The 19,890-nt window shown below is 40.0% G+C and overlaps 1 protein-coding gene across 1 annotated transcript in view; it reads left to right on the forward strand.

Moving 5' to 3' along the window:
- The window catches only part of LOC126456833 (guanine nucleotide exchange protein smcr8b-like), a 135,543-nt gene that overhangs the window by 44,739 nt on the left and 70,914 nt on the right, over positions 1-19,890 (forward strand). The window contains exons 4-5 of the mRNA XM_050092638.1: positions 19,044-19,242; positions 19,727-19,834. Of these exons, the coding sequence (XP_049948595.1) occupies positions 19,044-19,242; positions 19,727-19,834 (307 nt within the window). The remainder of the gene's footprint in view (positions 1-19,043; positions 19,243-19,726; positions 19,835-19,890) is intronic.

Raw genomic sequence — 19,890 nt, forward strand, 5'->3', positions numbered from 1 at the left:
ACCTGTTGTCCCAGACAATTTTTGAAAAATGCTCCATGATGCATTTACTCATTTGGGATATATTTGCGATTGTTAGATATTCGAGTGGGATATATTTGCGATTGTTAGATATTCGAGGTTGTTTATCTTAGCTGCGTCACTCTGTATATTACAATAAAAAGTAATGTGTGCTATCTAGCAAATTTTTGAATTCACATGTAAAAGTGCATCTAATTGTTACATGTTTTTATTGACCACTCCTAGCTGTCAACTGCTTGAAAAGCTACAGCAGCCAGCCACATTTTACACAGCTATCAGCATCAGTGAACCTAAAAGTTATGTTGGTGTATATGCTAAAATGTTTTTAAGTGATTCAGTTGGGCATAGTGCGTTCTCAGTACATAAGTAGATAAGAAGAGTAATTTGAAAAGTCAGTTCCACTTATACAACACTGTGAAGTGTGCAGGAGACTGAACTTTTTATTGTGTAATGTACTAAGTCTCCTTCATGGTCCAGCCACAGATGCAGCCTGAGAATAATGGCTATTTTTTTGCTTCTGTGGGAGCTTTTATTTTATCTGATTTTTTTCAGAATAATCTCTTTTAGTAAGATGTGTAGGGAGCTGAAATATATTTATATAGCAAAACTCGATCAAATCAGATCATGTATAATTCATAAATCTTGCCAAACCATACAAATATTTAAGTCTCGATGCATTCAGTATACTTTTATATGCTAATTAGGGTTCCACAATTTCAGTCAGTAAAAACAGATCCCTTATAGGATGACTTTGTTGGCCATTTGTCTGTGTGTCTGTCTGCCTGACTCTTAAAAAGAATTTTTCTCAGGAATGATCAGATGTGGCAAATTGAAATCTACATTACGTACTAAGTTCTATGGTCTCTGAGCACTATAAAAAATTTGTGCTTCTAAGTCAATGCAATCAAAAGATACGGCCATTTGTGCTACATATTTTGATACTCCCAAACTCACTCATGAAAACCTACGGGATACTTGTCATTGGCCTGGAATCATGAAATTTGACAAGAAGCAAGGTTTTACAGTGCAATTAAAGGAAAAATCAGAAGATTGTCAATTTGTAATTACCCAACAGGAAAAAAAGAAAAAAATAATTGTCATTTGTTATCAGACTATCTGTCTGTCTGTTCGTCCATCCGTCCGTCCATCTATCTGTCTGATATTTTTTTTTGGCAGGAATGGGTAGAGGTATCAAGTGGAAACTTATGTCACATACTAAAGTCTGTGGTCCCTTTGTGATGTAAAATATTTGAGCTTCTACTTCAGTGCAATGAAAGGATAGTGCCATTCATGTCACATATTTTGATATCTTGCCAGTATCAACATCAGTAACCCCCCAAGGGGGTTTGCCACTCTTGGGCAGGTTTGTGCTTGGCTACTATGGGTTCCCAGCCTTTGCAGCATCTTTTCCCTTCCGTGCTGCATGTCTATCCTCTTGCTGTTCTTTTTCCCTTCCCTTGGGGAACATGTGTGGGATGGTTTTGGAAATGTGTTGAGCATTTTCAATTGGCGATATCAGAACAGTCTGTCCACTGTCTTTTGCTCCTTTTTTCTTTCTTCATTCCACTTCTGCTATCCTTCCTCTGCTTCAGCATTTGAGGTCTCTCTTTTTCTTCTTCCTCCATGTGCACTCCTGAAGGCTGGCCCATGCGTGTGATACATAACAGGTGACTGGGTAACAAGTAATTCCCAGTCCTGTATTGACAGATAGGGTCCCCACATACCCCCTGATACAGGCCAGTCTCAGGGAGGGCTGATTGCCTGAGCTGCTACCTTCCTAAATTGCCGATTGGTCCCTCTGTCAGGTGTTCGGGTGGTGCGACCTGAGGTCTGAAGAATCACAAGGCGGTTGCAACCCCTTCTGAGTGGGCCCCCAGTTGGAAGAAGCATGCCATCGGAGATGCTGGCAATCATGGGGGACTTTCTTTCAATGAGCCAATCATCTCCTTCACAGTCAACGTCAACTGAACATAAACAGAATGAGGCTAATGATTCAAATAACCTCCCGGCTGCACCATGGTTCCTTGTGGTTTCACATACTGAAGATGGTAAGTCCTTTACTATGGTAAATCTGTTTATTATTCAGATAGGCATTGATGCAGCTACTGGCCCTGTGAAACTCTGCTCCTGTTTACAGAATAGCACTTTGCTTTTGGAGGCTACTTCTGATTCCGAGCACAAAAATTGCTTGCAGCTTCCCATCTCCATGGCTATCCTGTTTATGTCAAGGCCTTTTGAATGCTTCATTCTTCCCATGTGTTATTTACACTAGGCTGCTTGATGGTCTGACTCAGGCAGAAATCCAAACGTATGTCTCTGATCAGGGTATCATTGAAATCCATTGGGTGATGAAAAAGATAGATGCATCCTTAGTGTGCGCACACACACACACACACACACACACACACACACACACACACACTCTCTCTCTCTCTCTCTCTCTCTCTCTCTCTCTCTTTCTCTCTCTATTGATAGCATGGTGCTTCCGGCCAAGATCAAAGCAGGCTATGAAGTTATTACAGTCCGACCCTACTTTCCGAGCCCGACGCACTGCTACCAGTGTCATTGTTACAACCACACTTGAATGTGCTGTTGACACCCGGCTAAATGTGTAACCTGTGTTATGTTGAGGGGTGGTTGCCCACCTCCTCCTCCCCACTGTATCAATTGCAAATGAACCTTTCTCTTGCAGGCAGGCAATTTCTCCTTCATACATACAATCACATCTGGGCAGAGGGCATGTTTCTCAGATGCTAGCATAAAGCCACTGTCATATAGACACCTTTCTTCAATTTATCGCTCTATTTCTCTCACCAGCTATGTTTGCAAGGTGATGGAATGTATGATTCATGCCCGGCTGGTATGGTGGCTTGAATCTCGTAATTTACTAACCACTGCACAGTGTGGACCATCTTGTCACTTTGTCAACCCATGTCACAAATGGTTTTCTGCAGAAATACCAGACCGCGGCTGTGTTTTTTGATTTGGAGAAAGCCTATGACACCAGCTGGAGGGCTGGTATCCTCTGTACTCTCTGCACGTGGGCCTTCCATGGCTGCATGCCCCATTTCCTTTAGGAATTTTTAAAAGACCATGTTTTCAAGCTCCCTGTGGGTTCTGCCTTGTCGGACACTTTTATCCAGGAAAACAATGTGCCTCAGGTTTCTGTTCTGAACGTCATCCTCTTTGCTATTGTCATTAACCCTATTATGTCCTACCTCTTGCCAGGTATCTTTGGCTCACTTTTTGTTGACGAGTTGGCCATCTGTTGCAGTTCTCCACAGACTTGTCTCCTTGACCAGTGCCTTCAGTGTTGTCTCGATCATCTTTACTCGTGGAGCACCGATAATGACTTTCGTTTTTCCACTGACAAATCCGTTTGTATGAATTTCTGGTGGCGCAATTGGTTTCTTCCACCGTCTTTACATCTTGGGCCGGTTGCCATTCTGTTTGCTGAAACTACAAAATTCGTGAGGCTCATCCTCAATAGGAAACTTTCTTGGTCCTCCAATGTGTCTTACCTGGTCTCTTGCTGTATGCAGTCCTTCCGTGTCCTACATGTCCTCAGCGGTACTTCCTGGGGAGTGAATTGGAGTACCGGTCCCTTGTCTGTTCGAAACTAGACTGTGTGTGTTTTGTTTATGTGTCTGCACTTCTGTCCCTCTTTTGCCACAAGATATGCATGCCGTTTGTCTGCCATGCGTGGCCGTCCATCCTATGCCTCCTCCTTCGATGACTCCTTCGATTGCCAGTATGGGGTTTGTCCCTCTTCTCTCTTACCTCCTGGAGTTCGCTGTCGGCTCTTGGTCTGGCAGCTTAACTTCATGCTACCTGCCACTTTTGCGATGGGTATGAACCCTTCACCACCTTGGCTTTGTGCACTGGCCCATGTTCACGTTGGCCTTCATTTGCTTCCTAAGGGCACGACTCCAGCCTTACTCTATCACTGTAAGTTTCATGACCTTCGCACGGAGCTTCATGGTAGCACCTTTGTGTACACTGATGACTCTTGAATGGACCGTGTTGTCAGGTGTGCCTTTGTCATTGGTGCCAACGATTTTTGTTATTGGCTTCTGGAACACTGCTCAGTATTTACAGCAGCAGAGCTCTTCACCTTGTATCAGGCCACGCAGTACATCCGGAGACACAGGCTTTTCGATTGCGCCATCTGCTCCGACTCTCTCAGTGCCCTTCAGAGCCTCTGTGCGCTCTACACTGTCCATCCCTTAGTGCAGCGGGTCCCAGAGAGCTGTCACTTGCTCACTCTTGATGGAGCCACTGTGATGTTTATGTGCGTTTCTTGTCTCCGTGGTGTGATGGGAAATGAGGCCCCTGACACTGTTGCTGAGGCTGCAGGCCTCATACCTCGGCCTGCTAGTTCTTCCATTCCCTCCAGTGATCTCTGTGTTGCCGTCTGTCAGCAGGTGGTGCCACTTTGGCACCATCACTGGTCCTCCCTTCACGGGAACAAGCTCCAGGGAATTAAGCCTCTCCCAGTGGCTTGGACAACCTCCTCTTGATCTAAGGAGATCATTTTAGTGAGGTTGCATATTGGGAACTGTTGTGTTAGCCATCACCCTTTGTTCAGTTGTAATTTCCCCCCACTCATTGTCATCAATCTTTGACGGTTCATTATTTCCTGACGGAATGCCCTTTTTTTTTTTTAACCACTTACGTTCTCATGTATGTTTGCCGTCTGACTTATTGGTCGGTTTAGCGAACACCGCGTGGGCTGTCGACCATGTTTTACTTCTTATCTGTCATAGCAATATGGCGAAGGACATTAAACATTTAGTGTAGGACCTCCGTTTCTCGTGGGTGTATTTAATGGACTTTTCTCCAAGTACCCTTTTTTAGCTGTCTTTCCTTCTGTCAGTTGGGCTTGATGTGTAGTTGCTTTTAACTCATTTTTGTCTGTGTGTTCTGTAGTTCTGACATGGACACATATGACCCTAGTTGTTTTTGAACCGTAAAACAAAACAAAACAATCAATATTGATAATGCAGAAAAGAGCTTATACTGTAGTACTATATCTCAGTATGCATTAGTTAATCACTACTGTTCAAGAATGCCACTTTTAATGCAAAGACTGTACAGCCCTGACAATGCTGTTAAGTTGCACAAAGGCAAGAAAAGAGGTTCGGCGCAGTGTGGCACTGTGGGTGTGGACATCAAACTGCGCCGCTCTTTACAACTACGAACAAGTTACACTCAGTGTCGGTACATCAAAGGAAATAGCTCATTCATGAGCACTCTGTTTGTTGGCATTTCTTGTTTTCCATTATTATTGACACATATGGGCACACACTGGAATATTGTTCTGTACCTATGAACTCTCTCCTGCAGTCAGTGCAACGAAAGAGGTGGTTTTATGTACCAAGATACAGTATTCCAAAGAAATGTACAATCTTCATTATTTTCAGCCAGTTTCAGTTTATTAGAAGCACCTTACGTGATAACAACGTGTCGAACGAAAAGAATGTATCACTAATTCTTAACAATAAGGTTAAGGTAATCGAGGCCCGCGAGAAAGGCAGACTCTTGGTGCCTGAAATAATGTTGCATTTCAGATGTGGTAAAACACAAATTTATGATACTTTAAGAGCAAAGGACAAGTTGTCAGTTGAGTGGATAAAAGGAAGTGGTCAAATGAAGAGAAAGACAAAGGAGACAGGAAATGAAGAAATTAACGCCGGCCGCGGTGGCCGTGCGGTTGTAGGTGCTCCAATCCGGAGCCGCGCTACTGCTACGGTCGCAGGTTCGAATCGTGCCTCGGGCATGGGTGTGTGTGATGTCCTTAGGTTAGTTAGGTTTAAGTAGTTCTAAGTTCTAGGGGACTAATGACCACAGCAGTTGAGTCCCATAGTGCTCAGAGCCATTTGAACCATTTGAAGAAATTAACGAGATAGTGTGGAAACGGTACATAAGTGTCTGGGCAAGAAACTTACCATTGTCTGGACCCAGGTTGCAGAGTGAGGCTCTGAAGGTCCCTAAAAGAGCTTAGAAATTAGAAGTTTAAGGCATTCACAGGACAGTGTAGCAACATAATGAAAGACAATACTGTAAAACCTGATTGCAAATTGCAACCCAAAAGACATGTTCATTGCCGATGAAACGGGACTGTTTTATCACGCACTGCCTTCAGAATCTCAAGCAATTTGAGGTATAAAGTGCACCAGCAGAAAAATGTGCAATGAGAGGCTGTTGTGTGGAAACATGTTAATTGAAATGGAGAAGCCTTGGTGATTGGAAAGGTGGCAAAACTGCATTGAGACGTCATTAAGCTTCCAGTCCCATGGAAAAACAATAAAAAGAGGTGGATGGTGAATGCTCTTATGGAAGAATGGTTGGGCTCTTTAATTACCAAAATGAAAGAAGGAAATTACTAAATTCTCCTTCTCCAAGACAATGCAACCCTGCACCCCAAAATCAAGTTATCAGACGTCGAATTTGCTTAGTTCCCAACAGTTTCAACTAGCATCACACGACCCTTGGATCAAGGTGTTACTTACATATTCATGTCCCATTACAGGCTATTATTGAAGAAGCCAAAAATGCATTTGTTCTTGTACAGTCAGTGTCTGTCCTGGATGCAGTTAATTTGATTGGATTGGCAGTAAGGGAAATACAATATAAAACTGTTACCAACTGCTTTAACAAAGCAGGGTTTGAAGGTCAAGAACAAGATGCTTCTGTGGCCATCAAAGCTCAAGAAAATGCAGCAGCAATTGCCGAATTAATTAAAATGTGAAACATTTCATGTAGTGCAGATGACTGCATTCGAAGTGAGGATTTTTGATCAACTCACTCCACTTTTACTTCAGCAACAGATTTCATACAAATCTGCAACACAGGAGATGATTAGATAGAAACAATGGAAGGAAAAGAGGAACAAAACGATGTCCCTGGAAAAATTAATATGATTGAAGAAGCTGTTGCATGCATAAATGATGTCATGCAATGTGCAGTACACACTCATCCTTCCAAGCTGTTGGAACTATTATATAGTGCAAAAGTTGCATAGGAGGGGAAAAGAAAGAAAAAAAACTGTTTTGAACAGGAAATTCAAACAGTTTTCCCTCCTTGATACGTGGTGCAAAAGTGAAATGTAAAACAAATAAACATAGGAAGTATATAAATGGATTTAAAATTATAGCAGAAAAACAGAAATGCCATATTATTTATTAGGTAGTGTAATAAACTAGTGTTCCATTGTACAAAACACAGTAAACGAACATCTTTTGTGCAGGGAGGAAAGTACATTAATATATGCATAATTACAAATGTATACCTTTTTTGCAGGGTACCTATCGAATTTTATGTTGGCTAGTGAGTTTGGTGTAATACAGAAACTTGTCCAATTTGGAAAATTATTTCAGTCCCATGTGATTCTGTCTGGAGCAAGCTTTACTGTAGTTTGTGCCATGAAAGAGATTTCTTGAAGTATTGTATGCAAGTTCTTGTGGGATGTACACCACCTTTCTTTGAGTGTCTGCCAATTAACTATTGTATTTCTATTACACTCTCTCGCATGTCAAACAAAACTCTTACCATTCATGTCACCCTTATCTGTATATGCATGATCCTCCCATTTAGTCTGATCTGGCATAGACCGCATACACTTAAGAAATATTCAGTAATGGCCATACAGTTGTTTAGTATGCAAGCTCTTTTGTCAGCAAATTGCAGTTTTGCAGTATTCTACCAACAAGTTTTAGCCTGCTATTTGCATTGGGTACAGTGGAACCTGCATGGTCATTATGTTTTGTACCCTCCACCACACACTGTAAGGTGCCTTCCAGAGTATAGCTGTAGATATCTCACCAGTGTTACTCCAGTATATGTGTGTGTTTAAAATATGATTTATCCCTAGTCATGTCTCATTAATCTTTCAGTCGTAGAACACCACATCGTTACATTTCATGAAGTGCATAACTTTGCAATTTTCTATATTAAGAGCTAGGTGCTGGACTTTGTACTAGACTGATATTTTAATGACATCTAAATCAGGTGCATAAAAACCTGAGAGTTCAGCTAATGTTATCTGCTATGGACCTATTGCAGCCCTCCTGGGGCACACTAAATATTTTTTCATTGTCTGTAGATAACATTCCACCCAGGATAGCATGGTTTGTCTTGCCTGTTACGAAATTTTCAGTCTAGGTGCAAACCTTGTGACATATTCTCTTTAAAAAGAGTAAATTTGGCACTGAAGTTTTATAGCACCAAATCAATGAGTTTTCCTCCAGCTGTGGTATTGAAGAATCACTTGTGGTGAGGACAAGTTGAGTTTCACATGATAGAAGTTTCCAGAGACCATGTGAATTTTCATGGAGAAGTTTGCTTTGTCTAGGAGGTTCAGGCATTCTATGATTTTGCTACAAATGGATGTGAGTGAAATAGATCAGTAGTTCTATCATGAGTACCACTTCCTGCTTTGTAGATTGGTGTGACATGTGCTCTTTTGCAGTCATGGATTGTGTCTGCCCAAAGGATCTGTGGTAAGGTGTGGTCAAGAGCAGAGAGAGTTCAGCTAAAAATTCTGTATAGAGCTTGACACAAACTCCATCAGGCTATTGGACTTTATTGAGTATTACGGCTGTAAGCTGTCTTTAGACATCACTACTTTAGTACTAGGGAGCAGCAAAAGTGAAGGACGAGAGTGTAGGTCAGTTCTCTCACTGTTTCTCCCACCCCCATTTTCTCTCTATTTCTTAGAGCCATTGGGAAGCCTTTGGCATAGTCTGGCTTGGTCCATGACTGTAAGCTCACACTGTTGCCTCAGTGTCATCTCCACTATGGGTCCCACCCAGATAGCATTGTAAGAAACAACATCTATCAAACACTTATTGTTAACATAGTTTATGTGAAAATACTGCACTTCATGCTGCTGCTGCTGGCATGGCTTTACAACCTTGTTGCTTCCCTCTATACCACATTCTCTTGTGTGTGTGCACTGCATGGAAATATATGTGTGCAAAGAGAGCAGTGATTTTCATCAGGTAGTATTGCTGTTTTTGTGTACAAGTGAAAATGATTGAGATTTAAGGCACACAGAGCCAAAGAACTGTTGTGTGCAAGGTATATGGATTTCCTTGTGAGACTACAGACATTGCCAAAAAGGAAGTTTTTTTGGCATTGCAATCTGGAACAGCAAAGAGATGTGGTGAATCACTATGACTCATACAGAGAATATTTGTAGACACATGGACAATGAAAACTGTTGGTCAAGAAATGAAGGTTCAATCTGAGAGATAATTTACATCCTGCAAAGAAATAAATAGTGATATATTTTAATACTGATTTTTAGATTTACTGTGTGTCCTAGTGAAAGGAAAGGTTGCATACAGAGATTGCACACTCAGAATGAAAGACATGCAGAATTTATTTGAGAAAGCAACTGATGAAGTCACAGTGGAAGACTGGATTAGGTGGATATGCAACACCAAAAACCTGTAAGAAAACGACTTTCTGAAGAAAAAAACATTGTCATTGATTGAAATTAGTCCCTGGATATTGAGTCTTCAGAACAGGACATTTAGACAGCAATAAATTGAATTAAATGTTCTGTTTGTGCATCCTTCCTATCTCTCAAGCTGGAAGTGCTGTTCCTTCTCTCTTCTTCCTTTCCTGTCACTTTCCCTTTCCTCTATCCCCCCAAAAATTATTAGTACAAGACACAACAGTCACCAGCATATGTTGCATGTGCCAGTATGTTTGTCAGTGTCATTTGTGGGGAGTAGAAGACCTGTATTTTCTGCTTTTTACCAAGGTTAAAACTAACCTGCAAAGGTAAGGAATGCTTAAATTTTCACATAATCAAACTTGAAATAGCTTTATAATTTAACAGATTAGTAGTAATGATGTATTTGGACAAATGTGTTGTCTAAAACATTAAGAATACATTAATTTGGAGATGCTGCTGTTTCACTACAGTATTTTCTAAGCATTTTCCTGACAAATGGTTTCACAGCCATGATAAATTATTTAAAATAACTCATTGTCAACGTCTGATTCTAAAATTGTTATTGGAATGTACTATCTGTTGATTTTGAGTATGATATCATACCATTTTCATGTGAGTACCATGTAATTCATTTATCATACATTTGCCAGACAGCATTGTCTGATGGCATAGCTTGCTGGGTTCAGCTCATCACACACTGGCTGAAGGCTTCCTATTTGTGGTGGCTGAGGGATGGTGAGAACACTGTGAGTCAAACTGGCCTGCAGTCCCTCCTTAAAATCTCTGGCCCCTCACCAGGACTAACACCTCAATCCATAGAACTACTTACCCCATCCAAACCATGTAGCTCCACCTTTTACCTTCTTCCTAAGATCCACAAACCCAATTGCCATGGCCATTCCATAGTTGCTGGCTTCATAGCACACACCGAACATATATCTGCCTTAATTGATCAACACCTGCAACCCATAGTACAAAGGCTTCCCATCTATATTAAAGATGCCAACCATTTCCTACATCGTCTGAAATCTGTACGTGTCTCACTCTAACCACACACCTTGCTTGTCACCACTGATGCCACCTTCCTCTGACATCCCCCATGTACGTGGTCTGTCTGCTGCTGAACATTTCTTCAGTCAGTGCTCACCTATGACATCCTTCCTACTCACCTTAATCAACTTTATACTTACCAACAACTACTTTACCTTTGACGGGCAGACGTAGAAACATATCAGGGTCACAGCCATGGAAAACAGGATGACTCCTTCCTATGCCATTATTTTCATGGTTTGCTTGGAGGGGGCTTTCCTGAGATCCATAAGCCTTCAACCCCTGGTTTGTTTTAGACACATTGGTGACATCTTTGTCATATAGACTCGTGATGAGGCTGACCTATTAAAATTGTTGGAATCCCTAAATGCACTTTCCTAACTAAACTTCACATTGTCCCATTCCGAATTCTGTGTCACTTTCCTTGACATTGATCTCATCCGCACTGTAGGTCAATTGCATACTTCTATTCACATTAAATCTCTTAAAACACAAAAGTACTTAAGTTTTGACAGTTGCCATCCTTTCCGTGCCAAACATTCCCTCCCATACAGCCTTGGTGTTTGAGGCAAATGTATTTGTTCAGATGCAGACTCTTTACAGCATCAACTAGACATTATTACCTCACCAGCCTAGTTAAAAAACAGAGTTCCTGGGCCATCACATCCAAGCCTGGTACTGCTGATCCCTCCAAAAAAACAACTTAGGAGTACACCACTTTTTACGCAGTGTCATCCTGTTTTTGAATGTATTAATCAGTTACTTTGACAAGGCTATGGCTTCCTAAACCATGCCCTGAAATGAAATGAGGTCCATTTAGTCAACTTTTTGCCCTCCGCACCTAGAATAGCTTTTTGTCACTAATCTCGATAATATTCTTGTCAGACCCTATGCTCTTTTTGCACCTATCTCTCTGTCCTATGGCTCCTACCCCTGTGACTGTCCCTGCTGTAAGACTTGCCCTGTGCATGCTCCTACCACCACCCATTCCTGCCCCGTAGGTGGCAAAACATATTCTATCAAAGGGAGAACCACTTGTGAAATAACATGTTGTATACCATCTGCTATGTAAACACTGTTCGACCTTTCACATTGGCATGACTTCCCCCAAGTTATCAGTTAGGATGAATGGGCATAGGCAGAGGGTGATACTGGCAACACACAACATCCTGTTGCAGAGCAAGCTCTACATCATGACAGTCCTGACCTCAATGCCTGTTTCACCACATGTGCCATCTTGATTCTTTTCCCAGACACCAGTTTCTCAGAATTCCACAGGTGGGACCTGGTAGTATAACATTTTCTTGGTTCTTGCCATAGAACTGGCTCTACAACATCTTGGTTCTTGTACCTCGTGCCTTAATTCCCTTTAATTTCTGTGGTATTGGCATTTATTCACAGTAACTATTCCTTTCTTCACTCCGTTTTAGTTTTCTATTTCTTTTGTTTTCAGATCTATCTATCTTTTGCTGCCCACCCCTGCTCCCTCCATCCTATATCTATCACATACAGTGCAGTTAGCTTTCCCCTCTTATCAACTTGTGCACAATATTTTGGCAGTAATCTTTCCCTTGTGTGTTGGCCTATCTTTCACCTTTAAGCTGTCCAGTTTTCAAATCTTGTCTGGCGCAGTCTCCAACAATCAGTCTTTCCTTCTAATCCTGTCTGGTAAGTCTCCTCTGATCCAGGGTTCTTGGCAACTTTTCCAAACTCTACCCGTTTTCGTAAACCTCACCAATCCTTTTCCTTTGCCCCTATTTCTTCGCTTTCAACCCTTCTCCCCAAAGAAGGAGCCACTGGCTCCGAAAGCTTGCAAACTTTAATACCTTTATATGTGTGTTCTGCTGCCATTAGGTGAGTAGATTTTTTGATCTATCCAGTTACATTATATTTTCAAAAATTGATTGTAATTGGTTCAGTTGTGTCCTCGTTATCCCTATGGGAGTGGTATGTAAGGGTTTGTGTAGTATATTCCTGGATTAATCACATAAGGTTGGAACCTGGAGACAGTTGCAGTGTGTGTGGGAGCTGTGCTTGTGTAAATATGCGCATGTTTCCTATTTTCGAAAAAGGGATTTGTCAGGACGCTTAATTATTTTAGCAGTATTTTTCACTGGGCCTGTCTGCGACTCAGTGCCTCCTCCATATGGTGAGTAGCAATCTATCCTTTCCACATTGTTGTTCTCTTGTAGGACTGTTTGCATCTATTTTCAAGCATCTGCCAAATAGTTCTTTGGATCTTTTTGACATTCTCCCATGGTTCAAACAAATCTGTGACCATTCCAAGTACTCGAGAATTGACATCAGATATTCGAATTCCATATCCAAGAACAAGAACACGTTGTGACTGAGCTCATTTTGGTAACATTTGAGACCTGAACAAAAACAGTTGTTGGTTGCACTCATAAAAGTTCATGGTTATTGGGGTGTACTCATTTTGAACTGCTTTCACCTGTTCACTTGTTGTATTATGAGATGTCTTTTTTTAAAAAATTGGGTCATGCATTGTGGATGCAGGCCTGCTTTTTGTACTTGAGAACAGAATTCTTGATTCCTTGAAAGTCTTGATTCTGACTGTAACTATCCCATGGAGCCTGTCTTTTCAGTAAAAATAGAAGTTTGGTCTGAAGCTGTCACTGATAGAAATTTCAGGGTTTGGTGGTGAATGTTATATGACCCTTCAGCTTTTCAGTAATTCTTCCAACTCTTGTCATTTTGTTGAAGGATTATTCTACAATTTATTGACTGAAATTTTCATCTGTTTGGGGCAGGGCCTGAGGGCTGGTATGATCATTTTGAGTTCTCTGCAGCAGCATTTATTGTGTTTTGTCATTCCATACGCAATCAGCTACACATTAGCCACTTCTGGCACCTAGTGCGACAGCCCTGGTCTATTTGGGAGGGACTCTGTAACTTTCAGCTCTGTAGTACAAACCTCAGAAGCTGCAGTCCAGGTTGTCACAGAATCGATGAAATCTGTGGTTCAAGACATGCACTCAGTTCAGAACACAGGACTAGTACATTTTAGGTCAGTGCTAAAGACTGAGATGTATATTGATATGACACGAACAGGGCTGGTTGTTTCCACCTTCTGTCACTCACTGGACAGAACCATGTATGACCTCTAAACCTGTGATGACAGGCATAGTTGCTTTTTTATGAGTACAGTAATTTACAACTGGTTGCATCCTGTATCCTCAATTTCAATGAATGCGTATGGTTCTCCTTCTCATCCCTTGTGGCCATTTCTTTAAGGGATACCATTATTTGCCATATGTTTGAACTACCAACAATTAATAGATCCTTTCCATTGTGATGTAGATGACAGTAGAAATGTTTCTTTCTGGCACTGACTTAGTGTCAGTTTGAGACAGCACATCATACTTGTTGGTGAGGGGGATGGTTGCTGTACCCCAGGCTTTCCCATTGCAATGCTTCCCCTGTGTTAGAGTATAGTCTGTCGGTAAACTGAAGAGCAAGCTAGCGAGTCCCCACTCTGCCAACCCAGCTACGTCACAAGGCACTTCTACAGGCCGTTTCACAACGCAGTACCGGCTCTGCCACGGCGCGCGTTTTAAATCTGTGGCGACGTCGTGTACAGATCCGTCTCGGCTGCGTTCATTTTTCGACAAATGTATTAAGACCATAAGGAATACAAAAAACGATACCTTCTTCCAAAACACAATATTATAGAGTAAATAATATTAAGATAAGAATGGAAGTCAGGATTATACTACAAACATAGAACCGAATGCCTGTTCATGTGAATGTATTGTATGTTCTTCTATTGCTGTTCGTAAAATGAGCCCCATATAATGCAATCAATCTGTAGAATTTGAGGCTTGTTCTTACTTTGTGTTTCTACTAAAAGGTAGATGTTTTCTTTGAAGGACTGCACTGAAACTTAACAATTTTTGCAACACAAAGAGTGTTTAAAAAGTAAGCAGAAATTTATAATTTTGCGTGTTATATTAGTTCGATTTGCACTACTTTTTGTCACTGTCTTCGTAAACATGTCTCAAAAGTATGTGTACAATGTTATGCGTATTGGGTGTTTACTCTGTTGTCAGCTGTCAAAAAGGTTACATGTGTTTTGGTAGCATCAACGATTATTTGTTTTGTATAAAAATAGATTAGAGAATCTGTATTAAATTTTGTTATAGGAATGGAATGAAGTGTGTGAAATTTTTAGAAATGTTAAATATTGCTTTTGGTGAACCTGTTATAAGTGAACCAAGGGCATACAAGTGGTATAAACATTTCAAAGCAGGCCATAAAGGACAGCGGTTTTACAAGCATGGATTACATTAAAAATGCACAGTTAAGAGACCTATAAACCACCACCAAGAAACAGTTCCTAAAGAATTTCGGAAATTGGAAAAAGCGCTGGCACAAGTGTATAGTATGTAATGGGGAATATTTTAAAGAGGATAACATTGCTGTAGATTAACAAATAAAGTTCTTATCAAAAAATAAAAATTAATACGTGAAGGCATCTTGTATGTAAAGCTTTTTGAATTCCAGAATCCAAGTACATGTTTCGAAGAAAATTTCAGCAGTGTTTAGAATAGCTATTGCGCACAGATTTCAAGCAATATGTCTCAGAATCAGGTGATGAGTGACCGAGATAGAGATTTAGTGTTCCATAAGCATCAAAGGTTTTATGTGATTTAGAAACTGTCTATAACAATCGGTTTCCTCCCAAGATTATTAGTATCCCTTCGTGGTAATTCCACTAAACCATGCGGCTTATTTTCGCGTTCCTTCCTTATGCGTCCTATTGGACGCGGCTGACGTTTGCATAAATTGCAGCCCTTTGGTTGGGACTGGTAATATTAGCCAACAGTTCTTTTTTGGTCGCCTCTTTAATACACGATGTAATAACATTAGAGACGATCAAAGCTCGTTACTCCGCAAGTACCTCCTCTTGCTCGTATGCTGCACATTTTCTTGCAATCCTAGACGATTATCCATCACTTCCGGAAATCGAAGTATATCAGTAAGTATACAGAGTTAACTGACTGACACTGGCAACTAAGATCATACGAACAGAAACGACATATATCACTGCACACCGATCTACACCTCTAGATAGGTAACAGGCAACAAATTTTGGGTGCCCCTGTAGGCCGGTGGCAGCGTTCTTCTGGGAAAGGCCACTTCCCCCACCAAAGGCGCTGCTCGCTCTTGAGTTTACAGACAGACTATATCTAGTCCTGCTACTTATACATCATTCACAGACAAGCAAATGGGCATGATGCAGAGCAGTGTTTTCTTGAGAAGAAGCAGTGTATGTGGAGATAGACAATACTCGAGGTACTTTGAGTTTCTCAGGCAAGATTTTTGGGGTAGTTTGTGTGACACATGCAATTGTAACAGCTTCCAGTTTTTTGACTTTACTAAAGCCAGCTGTTAACTGTTCCCAAATTTCACCCAACTCATTTCAAGCCTGTAACAGCATTTTCAATGTGGTTTAATTCTAGTTTAGGTCGACAAACATATATATCTCAAAGTTAAGGAGAAAGGCATAAAAATCTTGGCAGGTAATATTGAAAGTCTAACACATTAACAACAGCAAAAAAATTGAAACTGAATACAACAGATATATATCAGATTACAAATAAATATGTGAAATTTAAAATATTTCCCAGCGAATTAAACGTTCGAAGAGATTTTGGAATTGCAGCTGGTCATCATAAACTTCATTCCATGATATTTCAACTGCTGTATAGCCTTGCATATTAATGCCACATTGTGTTATATTCATTATGGCCTTTTGTGATTTGTAGCCCGTGTAATTAATCACACACTCTGATACAATCATAAACATAAAGGTGACTCCAGGCACCTCACTTGTGTTGCTGCATCTGGTTACGTCTGTGACATGTAAAATGCACTTTTAAAGTGACAATCTGAATGGGAATTATTTTGTGGCTGACAATTCATAAAAAGAATTGAGATGCAATTTGAAAACAACTATTTTATCACTCAATCACTGTCAGTAAACCATAGGTGGTGAGGAGTTAGGGAGTGAAGAATTATCAGGGGGAAAATAGTACAATGTCCCCGTTGCTTAAACGATATTGTCAGAGTTCTTACTCTTTGCTGCTCCTGTGGTTGCATATATAATTGTCAAGTCAATGTCAGTAGTGTGCCACTGTGATGCCACAGGGCTCAAGGCCAAGAACTTTTCTACATTTCAATTTAGCAAGCATTTACTCTACCAGGGATGTTAAAGTTGTTTAGTTCCTGTCTGAAATTACCTTTAGCCTCTCCACATCTTACACTACGTTTTTTTTTAACTTTTGGTACTCATGGAAAATCATTTAAGGATTTTTCTGTACTACTAGTAATTCACACTGTGTGATCTAATTACTGCGGCTTGATGAATGTCAGGATGAGGAATCCCAGCAAGAAAGCAGATATTCATTGTTTGATGTGGAGAAGACAAAAACAACATCATCTGAAGTTCATCATCTGTTTTGTTACCTGCAAATACTTTCATAATTAAAGTTGACGAAGAGTTTCTTTAAGACAACTGAGGCATTCACAGGCCCATCACATCAAACAAGATTATGCATGTGGTGCCTCATAATCCAGCCTGTTGAAATATAAATGATACGAGTAGTCTCTCATGCCCAAAGAGAAGTCATTGAGATGAATTCACTCTTATATTACAAACAGCAAAGCTAATTTCCAGGCATGGTGGGTGTCACTGAGGAATCTGTGTTTTGAAAATAATGTAGATGTTTAATCATCACACATTGTACACCAAAGAACCAATAGATGGTGTTGCAGTTCAGATGTTTAATCATCACACATTTTACACCAAAGAACCAATAGATGGTGTTGCGCTCTCTCTCTCTCTCTCTCTCTCTCTATCTCTATCTCTATGTCTATCTCTCTCAGAATTAAGCACCACAATCCTGTCTTTATGAACACAAGCAAACAGTGACATTACTTACTAGGATATATGGATTTACTGATTTTGCTTTGTGTGTTAAAAACTTAATGACACTGCTTTGCTTACTTCAGTATACTTCTTTCTTAGGAATATTTTTTTAGTTCAGTGACAGAATTAAATGCCATAACCTTATCTTTATAAGTACAAACTAGTGTTGAATATACATGGTTATTGCTGTTTCCCATGGACACTCTTCCAAAATATGTTTTAAATCAGTGGCAATACAGAGTGCAGGCATGCCCAAGGAAAGTTTATTTTCCACTAAATAACTCTAAATGGCAAACAGAATTATAAGCTGGTATAATAAAGGGAACACACACACACACACACACACACACACACACACACACACACACACACACAGAATCCATGCCAGTCATTTGCATGCTGCACCGTACTACTAGACAGAAAACAGATTCTCAGTCCTATATGGAAGTTATAACTTTCTTCAATGAAAGGCCACATCCCACACCCTAAGTGCTGCTCACTCTTCAGTTTATGAGCCATCCACCCCATGTTTTCCATTTCTATGCATTCCCAGAGATCAATTATCCCTTTATCCCTTAATATGGCTCTACTGTATTTAGATGTAGTACAGACATTCAACATTAGGTCTTAATCCTGTCTCTTTAACAGTAACTTCTATTAATAATCTGTGATTTTTCAATCCCTTGATCATGCAAATTTTAACCCTAAAGAAGAAATGAGTAGGACACTTTTCCCTCATAAGTGTAACATTGTTTGATTTTGTACTGGGAAATGTTTTTGTTAGGGGTCACAGTTTTCAAGTTCAACCAGAGAAGCATCAAAAAGTGACCTTTAGGTCATTATCTGGGGAATCTTTTGTGCTATTCTCAAGTGTCAGGTCATGAATCCATTATCTGACTCTCACCTTTTGCCTCAATAGCATTTGCTGATGAGGTGACACAACTCTCTCTGAACATGAGATAGGTCTGTAGAAACCTACTGAGATATGTACTGTCTTAGGTTTGCTGATACAGCAGATCTCTGGAAGCCATAAAGATATCAACAAAATTATATTAGAAATGCACTAATGTTACATTTTTCATTTGTCGGCACCACCATACATCGGAATGCAAAGCAGAAGGATGGGTCACTGAATGTATACACTTGAAATATATGAAAATTGATATGATCACAAGAGAAAGATACAGAATATTTTTATATTTGTAGAATGACCAAAAAAGAGACACTTAAAATTTTTTGCACTATCCTGGATTTGGTGTGATTACCTTCTTATAGTCTTTATATCATGACGATTTGATATGCCTGACAACCTGGAGATGCTTCCATACTTCCAGTAATTTATCACATGTTTGTTAATCAATTAAAAATAGTTGCAAAATGTTAGTAAATCTTCTTACTGACTTTATTGATTCCCATTTTGTGAGCCTGCTTGTTTAGTTCTTTTTGCAGTGTTGTAAAATATTGGTTGAATTCAGTAACTTCTATCCATTAGTATGTTTTGTTAACTTTAAAACATAGTTTTCATTTACAGTTAATGTAATCCTTGTGGTTTTTCAGTGGCCAATTTACTTTCTGTGAGGATGTGCAGGTTCTCCAAGCAGATGTTGTACCTGGCCTACATGCCTATGTTCACTACTGCACTCTCCATGACCTAGGGGCCAGGGGGTTTGTACGACCACTCTGCTTTGCCTATTTATCGACTGACTTAATTAAAGTGCAATCACTGTTTCCTACTCTTCGAGAACAGTTCCTAAAGGTTTGTTGAACATTATTTTCATATAACTGATAAATGTTTTTATTACGGTACTGTAATTATTGATAGAGTGGATGTTAAGCAAAATGAAAGCATACTAAGTTCAAATGAAAAACTGAGACAATTTTTGGTTGAATTAGTGTGTACGGTAGCCTTTTATTGACTCATTTGCTTTAGATATCAGTAAGATGGTCGGTATTCCACAGTAGGTGAATGGAACTAACTAATATAGTCTGAAAAAAGAAAAAAGAAACATGACTGCTGCCACTACTAAGGAAGTGTTTCTCATGGCATATAAGTGCATATGGGCTGTTGTTCAAGTTTCATGTAAATCCATCAATTCACAGAAATTTCGTCTTTAGTTTAATGAAATTCATTGAAAATTCTAACATTTCTGTTTTCTCACTCATTTGTTTTACAAATCTGTGAATGTTGTGCTGTTGTGCATCAGATTGTATGGATATTTTTCTTTTGTTTCTTCCACAAGGCAACAGAAATCCTGCAGTTCAATAATCGACAATGGTTTGTGGAAGAACTTCTAAGAATGATGACCACTTTAAAGGAAAAACAAAACATATATTTTTCATTGAAACAGGTATGTAACAGCTTACATTTGATCTTTGTTTTTATTGCAACATTATAAATTTTTGG

This window comes from Schistocerca serialis, chromosome 2, assembly GCF_023864345.2.
Source record: "Schistocerca serialis cubense isolate TAMUIC-IGC-003099 chromosome 2, iqSchSeri2.2, whole genome shotgun sequence".
Classification (NCBI taxonomy): domain Eukaryota; kingdom Metazoa; phylum Arthropoda; class Insecta; order Orthoptera; family Acrididae; genus Schistocerca; species Schistocerca serialis.